At 38.4% G+C, this 19,812-nt stretch overlaps 1 protein-coding gene across 3 annotated transcripts in view; it reads left to right on the top strand.

Annotated features, from left to right (window-relative positions):
- Positions 1-19,812, top strand: part of CCDC149 (coiled-coil domain containing 149) — a 50,890-nt gene that overhangs the window by 15,176 nt on the left and 15,902 nt on the right. For all 3 annotated transcript variants that reach the window (XM_027883356.1, XM_027883354.1, XM_027883357.1), the window contains exons 4-9: positions 4,052-4,159; positions 9,629-9,745; positions 11,213-11,385; positions 12,842-12,914; positions 14,214-14,298; positions 15,567-15,711. In XM_027883356.1, coding sequence (XP_027739157.1) covers positions 4,052-4,159; positions 9,629-9,745; positions 11,213-11,385; positions 12,842-12,914; positions 14,214-14,298; positions 15,567-15,711 — 701 coding nt within the window. The remainder of the gene's footprint in view (positions 1-4,051; positions 4,160-9,628; positions 9,746-11,212; positions 11,386-12,841; positions 12,915-14,213; positions 14,299-15,566; positions 15,712-19,812) is intronic.

Here is a 19,812-nt window from a genome sequence, read left to right as displayed (position 1 = left end):
TTAATAAAGTCTGAGTGGAAAAGGATGAGGTCCCATCCCACTGAATCTTTCACTCTATGGTCTGTTCTGATCTATGGTGCTTTTTTCCTATGTAATAAAGGTAGGCACTTCCCACTCTGCACTCTCACATCAGTCTTTTTCTCTTTTTTTTGTAACTTCTGGTGGGTTTGTTGGCTATGGTTGCACTTGCTCTTGGTCAGAAGAGAAAGGAGTGTGGGAACAGTTTCCTATGTCTAGCACTGCAGTGGAGGTTTGGACTGTGCTCAGATCATGGTTCACTGGGAGGGTGGTCATGCACTTGAAGAGGCTCCCCAGGCAAGTGACCACAGCACCCAGCCTGGAAGAGCATCTGGACAGCACCCTTTGTCGCAGGGCTTAGTTTGAGGTAGTCTTGTGAGGTGGAGGGAGTTGGACTTGATGGTCCTTATGGGTCCCTTCCAACTGTTCTATGAGCCTATGATGCATAGAACCTTCCCATGGTGGATGTAAAACAAGTATCTCCTCATGCTGCAGATGCTCCAGAGTACCCGCCAGAAACTGAATGTGGATAGAGCTCTGGAAGATCGTCTAATACAGGATAGTTAATCAGAGACAGGAAGGGACCGATGTGTTATTTAGTGTTTGAAACTGTTTCACTGATAGAGGGTAGGAGAAACAGGTTCCGCTGCTGCAGATTGTTGCAGAGGGAAGACAAGATGAGCTAGCAGAAAGGTATTCACATCTGGGTCTTTCCTGTTTTTACCCAAGGCTCAGAAACCTCTCTTCATCACTACTTTAGAGTTAGTTTTGCATAGTGTGAGTGCAAGAAGTAAAGTCTTTGACAGTTTCAGGAGGTTTTTTTAAGGCTTCACCTAAAATCAAAATAAACTGTTGAAGAAATTAAGTCTAGAGAAGCTGAATTTGGCTAATTTTCAGGGAGTTGTTCTCTGTTGCACAGGTAAGTGATATGAGCTTTATTGTTGGCTGAAGTAACTTGTCTTGAATTTCTAAGTGAATTTTGTGTTTGTTCTATGAATGTTGAAAAGAAGTTGCCAAGTGGAAAAATGAATTGCCTTTGTCCTTGCATAGATTTCTCCCCTTTCCTCAAAAAATAAATGCTTGCAGGTCCACGAAGCCGGTCCTCCATTGTTAGTTTTATCATCTTTCAACCATATGGTATGTTTTCTTATATATGCCAAAGAAATGGTACCAAGTCCAGGTGTTGTTCAACATATCCTCTTGGCTGGCTCTCTTTAAGCCCAGTAGAACACTTTTGAAAATCAAATATATTTCTCCTTCTATCCACGTCTCACCGAGAGCTTTAATGAGGTCTTGCCAAAACCTTTAAAACTCGGAACAGTCTAAATTATACATTGTATGGAACCTCTAAGCCAGAGAAATGAGTAATTGCTGGAGACTACTTCTGTGACATAGCTTGGTTGTTTTAGTTTAACAGAAGTATAATACAAGCCTTGCAGTAAGGAACCAGTCTATACTTAGCTCATTGTAATGCTCTTGGCATACTTAAACAAGGCTGGTTTATTTTGGTGTCTAAAATTCTTCATTTTAAGTTTCTCCCAAAATCTCTGTCTCAAATATAAAGGTTTTTGTCACGTTAAGTCATTTATATGACTGACAAATAAAATTCAGCGTAGAATTGCATTCCCAGAGAAATGATTTTAAAGGAAATAAATCAGAGCAGGAAGATTTAGTATAGGCATGGTAATGCCTTTCCTGCAGTTACTGGGAGCCAGGTTTTGACTACAGATGCTAAAATCCTGGTGTTGTGGTTGTAAACACTGATTAGTGAGATTGAGTTCTTTCCAGGTGTTGAAATTACATGTGCTATTGCAGTGTTAGGAGTTGTTCCAATTCATCATAAAAAGGGATTTTATAAATAGAAGTGTTTCAGAGAAGTTTGTGCAAATCATGTTCCTTTTAACTAACTCAGGCTTTATTGAAAGTCAGCTTCCTTAAAAGAACCTAAAAAATTGCATCTAAGCAGTAGCCATAGATACTTCAGTTTAAATACAATTTCCTGCAAACATGGGTCCTTTGTCTTCTTTCTTTTAAAGAGCCTATAAGAAGTACCTTTAAAAAGTACCATTGATTGAATGTGTTCTGAAGGTTCTTTATTCATTCATTGTGTAAATGACTATTACACATTTGTTTAACATGTAGGAAAAAAATCATTCCACCAAAGCATACTTGAGAAACCTTTTGCATTGCTTGAATGGTTGTTGTCTTGAAAATAAAATTAAAGGAAGCTTAGTTTTGGCCCTGTAGTTGATTAATTAGGGGGGAGGGGCGTTGCTGTTACACTCTTTTCCCAAATTATTTATTTGCAGTCTTCAGGTTTGTCATTAGTTTAAAAAATGCTTTAAACTGTGGGAAATTTACCTTGCTTTCTTCTGAACTTTTCATCTCAAAGCATTGGAAGTACAGAAGTGACTTAGGCTTGTTGTTCATCCAGTTGGATGTGTCAGTTTCTCAAGTTATTTTTCCTGTTTAAAAGTTTGAAGCTCTTGCTGATTTAGACCAACAGGAATTTGGAGTTGGCTTCTTCATATAGTAATGTACAAAAATTGCAGTTGATTGTAGTTTAATAGTCTAATCCTGCAAATGGTCAGATGCATGCACACCTATGTTCATGTCAACATCCATGTTAATAGATTCATCTTAATAGTTGTATGAAATACAAAGCAGGACGTGTGGAAGTAACAGTTGTTAGTAGACAAGGGGCAAGATTGCGGTAATGGCTATTAGATATCTTGTTGGTTTGATAGTGTATAAGTTGTAAAGATAAAGCTCAAAAAAACATCCTATGAGACTGTCAAGTGGTAGTGAGAATGACTGGGTAAAAGAGCAAGACTGAAAAAAAAAAAGAGTTATCAGAACAGAGAAATTGGGGAGTTGAAAGAGAAGTACAGCAAGTGGGGAGTAGGGAATCTAAAACTGAATCTAAAATACCACAAAATAACTAGGAACAGCCAGCTGATGCATTGGCCTCAATCCAGGGAGTACATGGAACGGTAGCTCAGACATACTGACTCATGAGGCTTTACCAGTCATGCTTAGAAGATCTAAAAATTCTTTTTAAAATTTCTTTTTATACTCTTAAGATTTATGGCAATGAATGATGCACAGAGAGGTCCATAGGCAATGTCTTAAAAGGCTGCACCTTAGCCATATGATTATAACTCCTAGAAGACATGTCATCAGTAGGCTTTTCCTGTGTTGAGTCAATGCTTGTGTATTTGTGAGACATTGTTAGGATAAAAATACAGTAAATTTATCTGTAGTATTTGCTCATTTTCAGGCATTGTGAATAGGAAAGGAAGAGATTGCATTTATTTTTTGGTAGCGATCAAGCTGATGGAATTTAATTGTTAAATTATAGACCAGACTGCTCGCCCTGCTAACTTAGTAGGTTAATGTGAATGGTAACTTTTGACCTGATTATTTGGTGGATGATGGTGGTGGTGTTTGTTTTGAAGTTCTAGCTTTCACTTCTATTTTACAAGCGTCTGTGCTAGCTAACAACACAAATCAGGTCACGTTTGAAGTTTTGTGCTACTACAAATCCATGGCACAGGGGCAGGGACTTTGGCTGACATCCTCTTTACTGGCTAGGAATCTACTCTAAACACTTAAGGAATTTAATTGTATCATAGTTATTTCTCAGCTGTGCCTTTTGTCTAATTATATGCAAGTTAAAACTATTATTTTGGCAGCTTTGTATAAATATTGTCTAAGTAACTCTGCATTCTGTTCTTCCCACCAGCCAAGATACTGGAACAAGCATAGACATTATCATTTGTCTTGTTTGGGGTTTCTGTGCTGTTCTGGGAGTCTGTATCCCCACATACTGTTTGTATTTTCTATGAAAGGTAAAGGAACCCAGGTGACTTTTGTTGTTATCTCTCTAATGAAGCATGAAGTCTGGGTACCAACAACAATAAGAGTAAAGATTGTTGGCAGTTAAGAAGTAATTCTTGGGTTTCTTTTCAATCACCACTTGCATTTCTCTCCACAGGCACTGACTTATGACTGATATTTACTCCTTTTCTAGGCAAATCTTGCTCAACTACTGAGTGAGGCTCAAGATCGAAATAAACACCTCGGAGAAGAGATTAGAGAGCTTCAGCAGAGACTGGGAGAAGTACAAGGGGACAATAAGGTATTACAAACTTTTTTTGCCATTAAATGGCATGGAATGTGTAAACTGGGCTGGAATTTTGGATTTACTTCTTAGGAAAACAAATAAACCAATGGGATACAGAACTTCTGTATCTGAATATTTTAGAATAATTACAATAAATGCTTAGAACAGTAGAACAAGAGAAGCTTGTACAGGATACCAGTAAGTGCAGCTTATTATATATTTTTGTATGCTGCTTTTGCTCTGTTGTCCTTAGCTATGTATTTTGTACCTGGCCTTGCTTTAATGTTCTCAGACTTTCTTTTTGCTTTTCTTTTTTTTTTTTTCATATATTTTGTTAGTGATATTTCCCCTTACAGATAAGTACAGATAAGCATGTCTTCATCATGTGATAATTTTTAATTTTTTGCACTGAAAATGCAAAATTTTAGTAGATGATAAAACCAGAGCAGCCATAACTTTTCTCTTAAAAAATATGGAGCAGTTGATCACAAACATGTATAGTGAGCTTTGTATTAAGCCCTCATCCCATTACCCTTACATAACCAATTTATTTCATTGCTAAATTTAGCAAGTTATATGGAACATTGCTCAAAATCTACCATTTGGTATTAATCAAACTCCTGTTGTCTCCATTAATTGAAATATTTAAACTCGAGCCAAATGTGTGTAACATTCACAGCTGGAGCTTAATGCAAAAGTACATTCAGAGATCAAACTAGTGAGAGGTTGAATTGGAGAGTCGAGGCGGTTAACAAAGTAAAAAATTGAAACAAATAATTAATTATAACTTCCCTCCCTCAACTACAGTTTTAAAATCATGGGATTTTAAAATGCAAATAAAAATGGTGTGACTTTTAATCAGTCAGATGGGAGGTTTTCTTTCCATTTAAGTTTATTTATTTTCTTTTAAACATAATTATATTGTGATTATGCAGCTTTATTAATTGTTTTTCACAAAGAACTCCCCTGAAGGTGTTCAGGGAGCTGGGAAAGGGTCAAATGAGACCTGAATTTGTAGTGTGCATAGCATTCAGTGTAATTTGCTCAGATCTTCAAAGAACGGTTTTTATGTCTTGTGGTTTCAGGTTTCCCAGTCTTTAATTTCATTTGCATGTTACTGTTTTGAACTGTATTACAGTGTAGAAGTCAATGCTGTACAATTCCACAGTACCCAAGGTATGCCATATAGCCTTTCCCAAGCCAGTCCTGAATAGATAGCAAGGGTTTGTAGGTACAAACAGAACAGAAAGGCAGTAAAACTACAATATATTTAAATATCAAAGTTATGCACCTATTCTAATTCATTATGAGACAATATGATCTTGGTAGCACAAAGCCTTTGTTTCTGTTCACCTTTGTGGGTTAACTTGCTATTAGCTGGTCATCTGTATTCTCAGCATGAATTTAAATCCATGATCCTCAAAACAAATGGAAAAGTACAAAAAGAGTTATTCTGCCCATCTCTGAAAGGTGCAAAATAGTGCATCACTAAATAAAGAGTCAGAGGAAAGAGCTGCATCAGACACGGATTAATTTAGACTAGGATTTTCATTTTTGGAACACATTATTCACTTTCCTAGTAAATGAGAAATAAAGCTTATTTTAGAGTCAGGTTGCTGTTTTTCAAAGTGCCTAAAAAAGCATTGCCATCTCTCTGAGGGATTTAACACTCTCCTCCTGTGTCAGATTTCTCTCCCTACGAGCTTCAGTGATAAAATTCTAGGCTTGTTCCCGAAGCCATTCTGTTCTGCTCATCAGTTCTCCTGTACTGGCAGCTGGGCTACTTCAGGCACTGGAGTCCAGATAATGTATGGTATATACAAAAACAAAGACCTATCATAATTTGCTTGTTCTTACATTTTTCCCCTGCATCCTTCTCACTGCTTTTTCCAAAGTGAGGGAGGGCATCCTGCCCAGCTGGTCTACGTCAGCCTTACTTCTGGCAAGAGATGAACAAACAGCTGCTTTTGCAGCAAGTGAAGCTGCTTATGGATGAACAATTCTGCCTGTGTCTGAGCAGGGGTGACTCATGCAGGCTTTGTCACTTAGTGGCAAGAGCTTTGCAGGACTAAAAAAGAAAAAAAACCCCTCTTTAAATATCACACATTAGCTCTATTGATAAGGAAATGTTTTCATGGCTTGACTTGTTTTTCACCACTTTAATGTTTGCTACAAGTAGGGTGCAGTCACTTGGATTAGCAAGGAGACCTTAAAGCAGAGACATTTTACTTGTTGAAATCATGTTAAGTACGTCATCAGTTAGGCAAGAACAAATTGCTTGCATTTGGTTTAACTGGACTAATTTTTTCCTCTAATTTAACTAGAATTTTGTTGGCACAAATAATAGAACTTGTTCAGACAGTCTCTGGAAGGATTTGTTGCTGCAGTTTGAAAAATACAGCAATAGTTATGCTGCAGCGCTCCAGCAACAGATATCGAAGACTATTTATTTTTATGATTGATAACAATCTCACAAGCTCTGACACATGAAAACTCTTCTATGTTTATGATAGTTATTTGTAAATCTTTTTCCTTCCTAATGTTTTGGCAGCAATGCTTGAAAACAATTACTAAAACATTAGAAGGAGATAGTTAGGAAATCTAGTTCTCGCTTGTAAAAGGATAAAAATGGAAAGCTCAGGAGAAACGGGAGACTTCTGCAAGACTAGATGACTCAGTTGCCTTCCTTGAATTCCTACCTACACAAAGAATGGCTTTTGTAAGCTGCTGAGTGCGGTGCTGAGCAAGAGGAAGGTGCACAGGAAACAATGGCTGCGGTGTTACTGCCAGTTCTTTATTGCCAGGCAGACAATCGTTCATGCAGCAACACTGGGAAATGTTAAATGTGGCGTGTGTGTTTTGGCAGAACTGGGACTTAAGGTAGCACATTTGCATAGTTTTGGCCCACTTTTTAAGTTTTTGTAGTCAACATGGTGAAGACGATTGCTGTCAGTGACTGTGGCTAAACATGATGGTTTCTGCCTTCCACAAAGAATTTAGTGGTTGTTCTTGTTTCCCTTTTCCTTCTGCATGCTTTATTGATAATCAGGAGTGTCCAGCTTCAGTGCAGGCATTGTCTGTGGACTCCTGGGCTGCACAGCAGCTGTCCCAGTGAAGCTTGTTTAGCTGAAAATTATTAAGAAAAAGCTGTGGTACTAAAATAAAAAGAGTAGTGGCTTGCAGCATTGGATTGTTTTGGTTAACAGTCTATGGCTTCTTGACAAACAGGAGCTCTCTCTGGTAAGGTGCCATTAATTTAAATCCACTCAGCTGTAAATGCTGTTCACAGAATCCTGAGGGGCAGTGTTCACCTATTCTCTAGCTGAAAAACAAAGCTGAGCGTTCCTTTCCTCAGTGATTTCTGAATTACAGAAATAAAAATACAGCAGCCAGGGGGCAAGTGTATAAAGTTTATAACAGAGCACTAATATGCAATAAACCCTTAAACCTCTGGCATAACAGTGTGTCTTTGGGTCACAGCATTTTCAGGGAAAAATTTTATAGCAGGTGGTGCTGCCTCATGAGACATTCGCAATGCAGAATTAAACGACTTGGCCTGTTCTGCCCTGTCAACTCTCTGATTGGCCAACTGTCTGGAAGAAGCACTCTGTTGTTTTATGGTTCGGTATTTTACTTTATTTTATGTATGTTAATAATGTGGCTTTTACTGGCTGAATTTGGAAAGCATTCTTTTCGTAAGACTTCATGCTTTTCTTCTTTCTTTTTTTTTTCCCCCTCAAAATTAATAGTAAATAAAGAGTTCTCCTTTTATTGGCAGACCGTTTGACCTTGCAAGTTATAATTACTTGCAGTTATAATTGCATCTCATGCCTCACCCTCTCCTGGGCTGGAGAGGAGTTGGTCGTAGTGCACAAGTGACAGCTCTGGTCCAGTTCCCAGCTTGGTGTTGAGTGTTATGCCGAAGTTTTGTTCTGCTGCAGGCATCAGAGGCATTAGTAAAGTGTTATTCCCCTTCTTATTTCCAGCTTTTCTGGACAAGATTGAGACCTCAAAATGGTATTACATTTTTTTCCTTGTAGCCTTTCTCACTCATGAGACGTTCTGGAAATTAAATTATTCTAGCTGAATTAAATCATGTTACCACACCTTTTGTTCATTAGCCTTTTAGCATTAAAAAACCCCAATCCAGTAGCTATGAAGCCATTCCAGGATTTACTAGTTGCCTTTTTGACTTATTTGTTTTGATAAAGAAATTATTAGGAGTTGTATCTCCTAGGATCCATTCAGCCTTACTAACTGTGCAGTGGTTTGGTTTGTATTTTCCCTGTGGGGATAGGGAAATGCAGTTTGCCAAAACAAGTTACTTTTGTGGCCACAGCTTCCCCTGAACAAGTGAACTGCTTATCAGAACACACTGTACTGGCTTCAATGGCTTGCACTGAACTGGAGCTGAAATAAGTGAGGAGGATGATTTTGGTAGTCTGTCTTGCATCAGCAGGATTTTAATTGGCACATTGCAGCTATGGTGACTGGCATCCCATAAAAACCAAAGACAGATTTTAATCTACAATCTTCTACTTCAGAAGATTGATTTTTTTTTTTTTCCTATCTCTGCAATATAATGATGTACATTAATTCCTTGGTGCAGTCAAAGATACAGAGAAAGTCAGGCTGGTTACTGTGGTGGGTTTCTCTAGTCTCTGTGGAGCTCCTAGAAATGAGGCCATGGGGAGGAAACACTCTTGCCTGGTTGTACTCAGTATAAACAACTGTAAATGCTGAATGCCTTATAGATTGGTATTTAATACTTCATGGTTTTTGAAAGGTCATTGCTTTTTGCTTTGGGTATTGAACATAAATGTGTATTAATACAAATTAGACTGTTTTCAGCAGTCACAAAGCTCATGAGTTCATTAGCTGTTGGAACATTTTGGCTGAGACTTTTTGTTGTTGGCCCTTTTTTTTTTTTTGACATGAATTAACTTTTGTGAGTAGATTAAAAAACTAATGCATAAGCAAATGTCTTAGCAACTGTTAATACAAATTTTGCAGTGATGTAGTATAGAGGGGTTTTTAAGTAAAATGAAGCTGGGCAAGCCACTACATGCTCTTTTATTAAGTAGGAAGAATTCTCTGTTGCAGACAATTTTAATATTTACGTATGAAAAGGGCTTTCTGGTAATTCGCTAGTTTTAGTCTGACTGGAATTAGTTCCTGTCACTCCTAAAAAACATTGACCTTGTGTCTGTGTTTACTTGGTCTCTCATCATTTGTATACTCTAATGACTGTTATTGCAAGGTCTGATTCAATTCCTGTTGATGCTTTGACCGTTCAACTGGAATTTTTCACTGAGAACAGGATTGAGCCCTCAGCTCAGAAGATTCCATCTGGTTTAAATAATATCAACTCTTTGGCCTGGAAGAGCTGAAATCTAGGACACCTTTACTCTTTCCAATACAGATGTACTCTGCTGCTGCAGCCTGTGTTCTCTTGCTTACCGAATTCCGGTTTTGTCATGACAGCTCCTTCGAATGACTATAGCAAAGCAAAGACTTGGAGATGATGAAGTTGGGGCTCGTCACTTCGCAGCACATGAACGGGAAGACCTTGTTCAACAGTTGGAGAAGGCTCGAGAACAGGTAATGATTAAATGGGCATATAGTGTCATGTTTTCCAGAGCTAGTGCAGTAGTGAGTAAATGGCTTCTGTTGTGTGTGAAGGGCTGGTAGCTGATTAACATTGCAAATAGTGGGGAAGGTGTTGGGATTTTTACTTAAATAGTCCTTATTGAGCACTAATTTAAACATGCATACAAGTGCCTAGTCTCAGAAATGCCTTCTCTAGATCATTGATTCTCCTGGTTTTTTTAATAATGTCCAGCAACAACTTGTGGCAATTGAATATTGTCAGTGAATGTAAGTGAAAGGGACCCTTTAATGAAAGCTGTTACAAGTGTTCAACACACTATGCAGCGGCTGACGTATCTCCTAAAGATAGTCTCTGAATCCAGTTTTCTGTAGAAGTGTTGTTAGTCTCCTCTTCTTCCTGCCTCTGAGCTATTTCTTCCCCTCTGTTGAAAAATTCTCACATCAGACCTCTTTTCCCCACCTCAAGTCTGTGTTAATACACTGTACCATGCAGCATCCTATTCACCAGACTCTTTCCCTATATGGATACATCAGTTTCCGGGCAGTTTGAGGGGGTTGTGTTCTCTGTTGTTCCCACTCATTCCTACCAGTATCAGTTCCACCTTGAGAGAGCCTTTCTGTGGGCCAGGAAAGGTGTGTATTTCTGATTTGTCAGTCTTCACTCAAGTGCAGCACCATTTCGCCTTACCAGAAAGGCTGTTGGTCTTCTTCCAGTGGGATCCTCTCTGCTAACTCTGTTCCCAAGCTCATTCTCTTTCTGTTCATCGCCTGGCCTGTTTTCAGGTCTGTGATGGTCTATTGTCCTTCCTGGCTTATCCGTGTTTTCTGAGGTGTGGATGGAGACTTATGAATTCATTGCAGACTTTTCTCACGCTCACAGTTTCATCTCCTTGGAAGTTTGAAACTCTTTGTACTTGAGTATCTTTCATACTGGACTTCTTCACCCTTCTGTTTGATAGCAAAGCTCACCCTGTTGCCTTCATGCTGGCTTATTTTGTACTTTCTCTGTTCTTCTTCCTGGTCTGTGGAACTTCATTGCTCGAGTCCTGTAATTAGTAATAAATTCCCACTTACAGACCTTTTTTCATTTTTCAAATTTGACAGGTTCTTATTTGGTTGACTTAATTCCTGGAGTCCTAGAAATTATATGCTAAGATGAGCTTAATGTGTTTGTAGCAGAATTATAGTAGGGATTGATGTTTCTTTTGCTGTTAAATTTTAAATGTTTTCTAGAAATTTTGTAAAACAAATCTTAACTGGTAAAGTCACTTAACTTCAAATAAATGAAATATTACCAAAATAGAATGAAAGTATCTGGGGTTATGAGCTTTGAAAAGACTTCTCACTGTCCCAAATCAATCCTGTTCAAACATGTGCTTATTGCTGCTTTCAGGCTGGGTGCTAGGTAACCTTTTGTTTAAATTTTAAAAGAGTGATGCAGCTCTCCTTTCTTCTCAGATTGAGACTCTCAGATACGATCTTCAGGCTGCACTGGATGAGTTACATGATGTCAAAGAGGAACGTTCTTTTTACCAAGATAAGTCAGACAGACTAAACCAGGAGCTGAATCATGTCTTAGGAGGGCATGAAAACCGTATCATCGACGTAGATGCTTTATGTATGGAGAACAGGTCAGTGCATTGCAAACCTTACCATTTCCCGAGAAAAAACAGTGTGTTGCTGTAATAGGAGCATTGGGAAGTCAGTCACAACAAAATTTTAACAAAAATATGTGCAAGAATACAAGTTAAGAGATTGTGGTAGTTTGGACGGTAACCAAGCAGCAAATATTGAGAAAGTTAGACTGCAGAAAATTACCAGTGTTGAACTTGGCTACAGAGATGTCAGTGATGTTCCCAAATAGAGCTAAACATGGAAATGGAAGAGAAGTTCAGACTTTTTTATTCCCGTCACTATATGGCACCAAAAGGAAGAATATTAAAAATTTGTGTCTTGAGAAACTCCTAGTGAGCTGTAATGGGCTACTCTCGGATTGAAAACAGGGACTTTGCGTACTTTGAGTTAATACTTTCAGACATAATTTTCACCACAGGGAGAGGTGGTCAGTATGGGGTCATTTGCCAGCAAAAGTTGCTGGTGAAATCACCCACATATTCTTGCCACTTCCTTGGGGAAAGAATAAGTTTTATGGTCTCCACTAAGAATGGCAGAGAGGAGTCACTGACAAAGCCATAGCAGGTATCTCCCTTAGTGTCAACAATTACCTTAACATGAAATAGAACTTGTAAGACACTATTCATTTACAAAGACTTATGCTTCAGGTAAGAAAGTCTAATACAAAAGCCATTACTTCTCCCAGTGGCTTCAGGGCTTTTTTCAGTTTTGTGATGCCTACAGAGTTCTGTATTAATTTAAGCCCCCTGCTCTCCTGAAAGTGGTGTGAATTTTTTTCTCTAAAATAATTAAATTGTCACAAACTCTAACACAACTGCAATTGCACTACATGAAAGAGGGTGTTTTATAACCCCTTTATACATAAAAAAGATATTTTCCTATGTGGAAATAACTGTCTAATCCAAGTGCATAAACTGTATTAGGAGGAACTGTACTGTTTCATTTAACTGTGTACCATTTTTCAACTATACTGTTAAATTTTCTACTTTGTGATTGCCAGTGAGAAGTGCCAAGTAAGTGATGGATATTGCAGTGCAAAAGTTCTGCATAGCTGAGTCTTTTGTTGACATATATACAAATCTTCACGTGTCCATCTCACAGGCCTTCAAGTACAGAGGGCACACATAAATGCTTCCTGACTATTTCCTCTAGACATAAATATATTCTTTTAGCTTTCCTCCCCAGAAACCTGAGGACCAATATAAAATAGTTGTGCGGCATGCTTGACAAATCCAACAGGAGGGCAGCCTCCTGTTCTGATGCAATTTGTTTCCCTATTTAAAGTTTTATGGGGTCAAGAGCAGTAAGATTTTGTTATTATATCCCTCACAGAACTGCAGAAGGAAAAGAACTCTCAGTAGTTCAAAGAGAGGACATGCCAAGTAGTAAAGAAGACTGCTTGAGGCAGTACTTGAAGGTAACATGAAGTAATGGATTACCTTTCTTTTTCAGGTATCTTCAAGAGAGATTAAAACAACTTCAAGAGGAAGTCAACCTTCTTAAGTCTAATATTACTAAATATAAGGTAAGATTCTCTCAGTGTATCATCTAAACTGTGCTTCATTGTTCATGGAAGTTATTCATTTTGATGTTATATGTATTTAAAGAACAAATTAGTGTCTTGCAAGAAAAATCCACCATTAACATGCTGACAGTATTATTATGTGTAGGTATTACATGCTCAGTCTTCCTCATAGACTTCTTAGCTGATGGTAGTACAGAGGGATACCTATTAACAGCATTTTGAAAAATTAATTAAATAGCTTTTTTTAAGTTCTAGGGGGAACCCTTCTCTTTCCGGGGGCAGGTAATCAGCCTTCCAGCCAATTGGTAGGTGAAAAGTAGGAGATCATGCACTGTGGTGAATGACTGCAGCTGTGCTGCTGTCACAAGAAGATCTTGTCTCCCTGTCCCCTAATGGCTGTGCTATTTCTTTGTGTATCTTAATGATCACTCAGCCTTCATTGTTCTTCCATTTTGGGGTTAAGGTCTGTGCTGTTTTACATGAAACCTTCAGGACTGAGTTTTGCTCTTCCCTGAAGCAAAGCCCTCTTATTTTCTTCTGATTTTGGGGAGTGGGAAGGGAGAGCTGCTTGTCAGAGCAGAGAACGATAACCTTAGGAATGTCAATAGGACTTCTTCATTTAGGTTGCTATAAAGCATTCACAGCACTGATTGCTTTTTGTGCATGAGCAAAGCTCCTCAAAGTACCAACTTCCTTTCAACCTCTGTTCGTGCTTACAAATTGGGTCTCTTGGAGTGTGAGTTAGTTTGCTGGTGAGAACTGAGCACCTTGGTGGTCTGGTGGGTCTCACTGATCTAGATTTGAAAGAGCTGGACTTCTGTAGCAGATCATTCTGCTTCTAATTCCTGACAGTCAGTATTTGCTATTAAAAGGGCTTCTGGAAAGTCTGATAGAGGAGTCTGAGCTTTCCCTTTGAAGTCTATCCAAAGAAAGGTGAGGGAAAGTCTGAGATTGTTTCCAACCAATATTCTCTACAGGATACTGCAGTATCTTTACTGGCACTCAGCAGTTTATTAAAAAATAGGCAAGTCTCAAAAATGCATTGTGGGGAGTGGGTGGGAGAGATTACAGTAAAGTGATTGCAATGAGACAGAAGGAGTCTTTGTAATATTGCAAAGACTGTTTTGGCTGAAGAATAACACTCTAGGAGAATCACATGCCTGTAGTTTCTATGGATATAAGCTCTAGGCCCTGCAGCATTGTTCTGAGACCAAAATCCAAAATTCCAGATTCTTTCTTCCTAATGACAGGATTTGTTGGCTACTGTTTTTCTAAATAAGATATTTATTGTTTCCCTAGAATGCACTAGAGAGACGAAAAAATTCAAAGACTCATAGTAGATCCAGTAGCAGTGCTTTGACTGGAGTCCTTTCTGCAAAGCAAGGTATTGCATAAATGCAGCATGGTGTTGCATATCTCATTGAATTCTTTTCATCTTACCTCTTAATTTCAGTAACTTTTCCTCACCAATCAAACCAAAAACTCCCTTCTCTTTCCCTGTTTATTATTATGTGCTAATTCTTGTCCTTCTCTTAGTTGACTTGACAATATAAAATTTGCCTCTTGATTGCTGCTTCTTCTTTTGTTAATTCTTTTGCCCTTCATTCTCTCCTCCATCAGTTTTACCAAATATTTTCTTTACTCTCTAACCCCCACTGCAACTTTGACCCTGACAAATCACTTTGTTCTTCTCTTTGCTCTGGTAACAATGGTAGTCACAATTCACATTCCAATGAAAAATAGACTGGCTGGTAGAGGAGGGGCCTTAAGCTGGGTTTTCTGCTACTGTTTTTGGAAGCTTTTACATTCATATGTTTTACAAAAAATCTGTGTGTCCCGTGTTTCTTCATGGGTAGCAAAATGAAGTAATCTCTTTTCCGTATTTCAAAGAAAATACCAAGATGAGAAAAAGAGGGGAAGAGAAAATTCTTTGAGCCAAACTTGTGTATATCTTGTACCCTCCTTTTTAGGTTTAGGTATATTCATTCGCATACGCAAGCTCAGTGGTAAGTGTCATGGTAGGTTTAAACTCGTTTTTCTGGTTTTGACTTCTCTTTTGTGCTCTTCTCCATGTACTTGCATACATACATATATGTATATAAAGGGAGAGAGAAAGAGAGTTCTAGTTACAGAATTTATCGATACTTGTGAACTTCCTGATGTGGCTGGGAGGTGCAGACTCTAACTGCAGAGGCACAGTTCATGGGTGACTGTATTTTCACATCACTCTTAAATAACCCGAAGGATATAATAATTCTAAAAAGTAATATAAAAGCTTCCTTGTGGGCTTCAGTTGTAATGTAAGTGGGAAAGAAATGACCATTTTGGACCAATCTGTAGGGCTGTAAAAGAATGATTTTGTTTCCTTCTGAACACAAATAATTTTCCAAAAGTAGAATTGAGTTAATGTAAGATGTGTCTGGCTCTACTTGTTCTGGCTTTTGCTGTGGAATACCAATCACCTTGCAAAGCCACCATCTTTATGCCAGCTAGAAATTTTATTTCTGGCCTTTTTGATTTTGTTTGTTAATTGAAGGAAAAATATATGTATTCATTTAAATAATGAGAATAGTTCTTTAATAGTAGTCAATGTTTGTGTTGCATCTCTGTGCATAGAGAAGCCAAAACTCATCTGTGTTTTTAACATTATAGTCCAGGAGTTGTTGTCGGAGGATCATGGATGTAGCCTACCAGCCACACCACAGTCCATTTCAGATCTCAAATCACTGGCCACTGCATTGCTGGAAACCATCCATGAAAAAAACATGGTCATACAACACCAAAGACAAACCAACAAGTAGGTGGCATGACTTCTAAGTAAAAGAGAACTTACCAAGCTATGAAAAAGTCATAGTTTGGGGGGAGTTTTAGGGAAAAGGGAAAGAAGATACATTTTCACAGAAAATTCGTTGTCATGTTTAGTTGGTGGATTCTTCAGTTTTTAAGATGGGTATGCGATTAGAGAAAAATTACATTTTCAAATTAAAGTCCGAGGTTGACAGAGACATGTCTGCCTCTGCTAGGCAAGGATTGTTTTGGTTTTGGATTTTTTTGCTGCTCAGGTTTAAGATGAACTCTAATATCACAGGGGAGACTTCTAGCAGGAAGTCTGTAGGGATGGCTAAAGAAAAGCTTCAGGGAGGAAGAACATCCTTGAACTGGAGGAGATTTGTGGTAATTGGTTGTAATGTAGGAGTTTTTTAATGAACACTGGTGGGGATAGTAAGTGTTGCACCTAGAAAAGGGTCTGAAAAGGTTAATGTTATATTTGTCTCAGGCTAGCAGCCTGTGTGTCCCACAAGTGATAGCTGTTGCTCCTACAGTTATTGAACCAAAAGTGGAAGGAGATAAACACAGTTGGATTGCTAGTATATATATATCTCTTTTTTTTAAATATAAACTTTCAAGGAGAGTTTGTTTACTCTTAGCTTTTCTGCTCATCAACAGAATTCTTTGTGGCTTGTACATTTCATATCATGGCAGAATATAATAATTTTTGACACATTTTCTGACATTCTGATATTATTGTCCTTATGCAGTGTATGAAAATCAGAGCTAGGAAGTGTTCCTTGATTTTGTGCTCAGTTTCTCCCCTTTTCTTTTGTGTTGTTTTTTTTTTTTTTTTTTAAACCCTGAGTCACTCCTGGTAATCAGGGGTTATTCAGGCTTCTCAAAAGCACATCAGGACCAGATGCCAGCAACAGACAGACATCTTTCGTGAAAGGAAGGAGTAGTACTGAAGTGAACTGTATTGCACTAGAATAGATGATTCATTTTGAAAATTCATAACTTAGATGCTAGGCAGACTCCATTGCATAATTCTTAGTGATGTGGCAACAGAAGTAGAGGAGCAGTTTATAGCTACTCTTAATACCCTTGAGACAGCAAATGCCTAATCAGCTAAAGGGATTCTAAAGCAGTGAAAATGTAGCCCAGATCTATCTGGTGGCAGCTCAGTCAGTTTGTGTCTATCTGTCCTGTGAGGCAAGAGAAGTTCCTACACAGAGCAATGCTAAAGAAGGGCTAATCCCTGCTTACTCCCTTCTTACTGCTAATGTAACATCAGAAGAAAAACATCCAGAGAAAACTTTGGTTAATTCCAGGTATAACCAGTCTTTGGCTTTTACATCCTGGTACTTTATCGCTTCCTGGTGTTCTATTTTGCATGGTGCTTCTTTTTTTGCAAAGTTCTTTCATAGTTTTGTATTTCTCTTTGATCATGTGCAGTCTCTTGCAGCTCTCAAATATCTTTGCAATAATGGCTTTGCTTTCTGATGCTGGTCTCTGCTCTCAGCTATTGGGTATGAGCTTTCTTGAGAGAAGCCTTCCAAGGAGATACAGTTCTTTTGTCTGTGTGCCCAACGGGTCACATATAACCTCAGGAGTAGAGGTTGGATATATGCCCAAACTGGCATTCTGTGCCCAACAGAAGATCAGGTCTCAGAGGGAAGGGACACTCCACATCTACCTGAGGTCACAAGTGTGCTCAGAACTGTAGTGTTGCAGACAGTTCAGGATGCTTTAGGGGGGGGAAAAAAAATAAATCCTGGTTGAGAGAAGAGCCTCAAAAACACTCCTATGTGGTATGCTCATTCTTTTTGTCACCTTTGGCTTTAGTTGGATTAAAGAAATTTTTAAGGACTAGGAGGAATGGGAACCACTACAAGTAGAAGCACCTAAGACATAAAACAAATAAGGTGAAAAAGGGAAACGCAGAAAGGACATGAAGGAAAGACATCCTTTATTTGAGATGTATTAGCTGTTGTTGGGGGCACTTATTTGCCATGTGAAAAGTTAAAAATAAAGACTTCTGACTTCTGAAAATGGGGAAGAAACTGCCCATCTGTTGGAGAAGGTTAGAGGTGAGAGTGTGGTCAGTGTACAAGTTAAATGGAGAGATTCATAAACTGGTACTGGTATGGATGAACACTTTTGTTAAAGACATTTCTCCATTCAAAGTAGAAAGTTGAGAAGGAAGTGGGAATAGAGAGAGTTGTTATGACAGAAAGTTTTGCATAAATCACAAATCTTTCCCTTCACAAAGAGCGTGTTTGGAGGACACAGTTAGACTTGAAGATTGTGGTTTGAAGAAAGTGAGATTTATTGGGTAAAGAACATGAGATTTTGGGGTAGATATTTCATTCAGGGAAGAAGTTCTGGTTTTGATATTTGGGAGTTATTTTACCTAGTGATGATTTCATTATCAGTAAATGAGACTCTTCAGAGCATGTGAACTTACTTTCCTCCATGCAGTTAACCTACTCTAGAGTCTAAACCTCTTTTGTTGCTTGCAGATTGAGAGTTGACTATATAAGTTTACACAAACAGAATGGTGGGTTTGCTTTCTGATTAATTGAAGTAATAATAAGACTGTGGGGTTTTTTACTGTAGAATAGAATTTGGATGCACTGTTGAAGTTGACTTTCTGCTGTTACACTGTTGTTAAAAACATTCATTGCCACTTGTTCTTGGAAAAGACACACTGTTATTATTGCTGTTTTTCTAAAGAGGTGGCGATAAAAGGAGCTGTGGGAGGATGTGCCTAGGAACAAGTAGAGTAAACCCAGCCTTTATCTTTCTAGTCTCAGTTTTCAGGGGAAAAAAAAAAAAAAAAAAAGTAGTTGTTTGGGAAGAGAACAGATAGTTTTTCCCAGGTGGTTGGTAGCTCCTAATGCTATTTTTAAGGAAGGTCCAGTGTTTTACCTCACAAGTCCATTAGCTTAATTTGAAAAGGCACTTGTAAATTAATTCTATATGCAGTAGTGTGTTGTGAGATTAAATTGTTACTTAAGTGCAAAACCACAGTCTAACCCTGTCTAGCGAGTGGATAAAAATCCTTTTTATTCCGCCGGAAATAAACCACTTATTAGATATCCTTTTTAGTGCAATTTGTTCCTGAAATTGTCAGCACCTATACAAGCCAGATCAGTGTAGAAACTGCTCTGCTGGTCAGACAGGTTGCACTAATTTTTACATCTCTAACATGGGCAAGCTCAGTCATGACCAAAATTACAAAAAGATTGTGTCAATCTGTAACTTGAGTTCATTTCCGTGCGATGTGTAGAGATAGATATGTGATTGTGACAGACCTTATTTACAGGGATTTAGGTGACTGTATCTGTATGAGGGTGTGTATCTTCTGTAGCAAGATGTAAATTGCAAATGGAGCTCAGATGCTGTAAATCACCAGAGCTCCCTTCAGATTATGGCCATGTATGTTGGAAACCATGGGAGAGCCAGAAAGGAACTTCTAAAGTCTGGTGGGAGCGTTGCTGCTGTTACATGAACAGTAGATTTCTGTGAAACTTTATCCTGGAGCGAGCCTTTGACTAACTCCTTTGTTGTATTAAACACATGACCAGAGGACAGTGGAAATAGCTGTCAGAACCTGCGTCCATGACATGATCCTTCTGTTTTAGTTGAAGGATCTGGTCCACTGGGTCTAGAGATAAAACAACAGATTGGGGAATTTGATGCTACCAGCCCATGCAGCCCCTTTAAAAATACCTGCCCGGGTAGGCCTACCCAGCTCAGTCTTCCCCCAGCAGATATGGAAGTGGCAAATTATCTGGAGAAATTATCTGGAGAAAGGAAGAAATGTGAAAAACCACACTATGTTCAGAATTGCATACACATCTGTCTTTCAAAAAATGGTTTTGTAAGAACTTACAGCTTTATTTAGGATTTATTTCTCCCATACCTGTCTTGAGATAATGTTTTTTTGAAGCAAACTAGAATCATACTCATCACTGAATGCATTTTGCTCTCTTCTTGAATGAAAGGAGTAGGGTTAAGTATTGTCCTCTACTTTTGCCAGCCATTCTTCCGAGATGCAGAATGATCCTTCTATGTGAGAACCTGTAACAAAGGTTAAAAAATAGCTCAGCACCTCTTCTGA

This window comes from Empidonax traillii, unplaced genomic scaffold (genome assembly GCF_003031625.1).
Source record: "Empidonax traillii isolate 1590-97213 ecotype Southwest subspecies unplaced genomic scaffold, ASM303162v1 scaffold125:size1524877, whole genome shotgun sequence".
Lineage (NCBI taxonomy): Eukaryota > Metazoa > Chordata > Aves > Passeriformes > Tyrannidae > Empidonax > Empidonax traillii.
The sequence above is the reverse complement of the archived record's forward strand: the minus strand, read 5'-3'. Positions and strand labels throughout refer to the sequence as shown.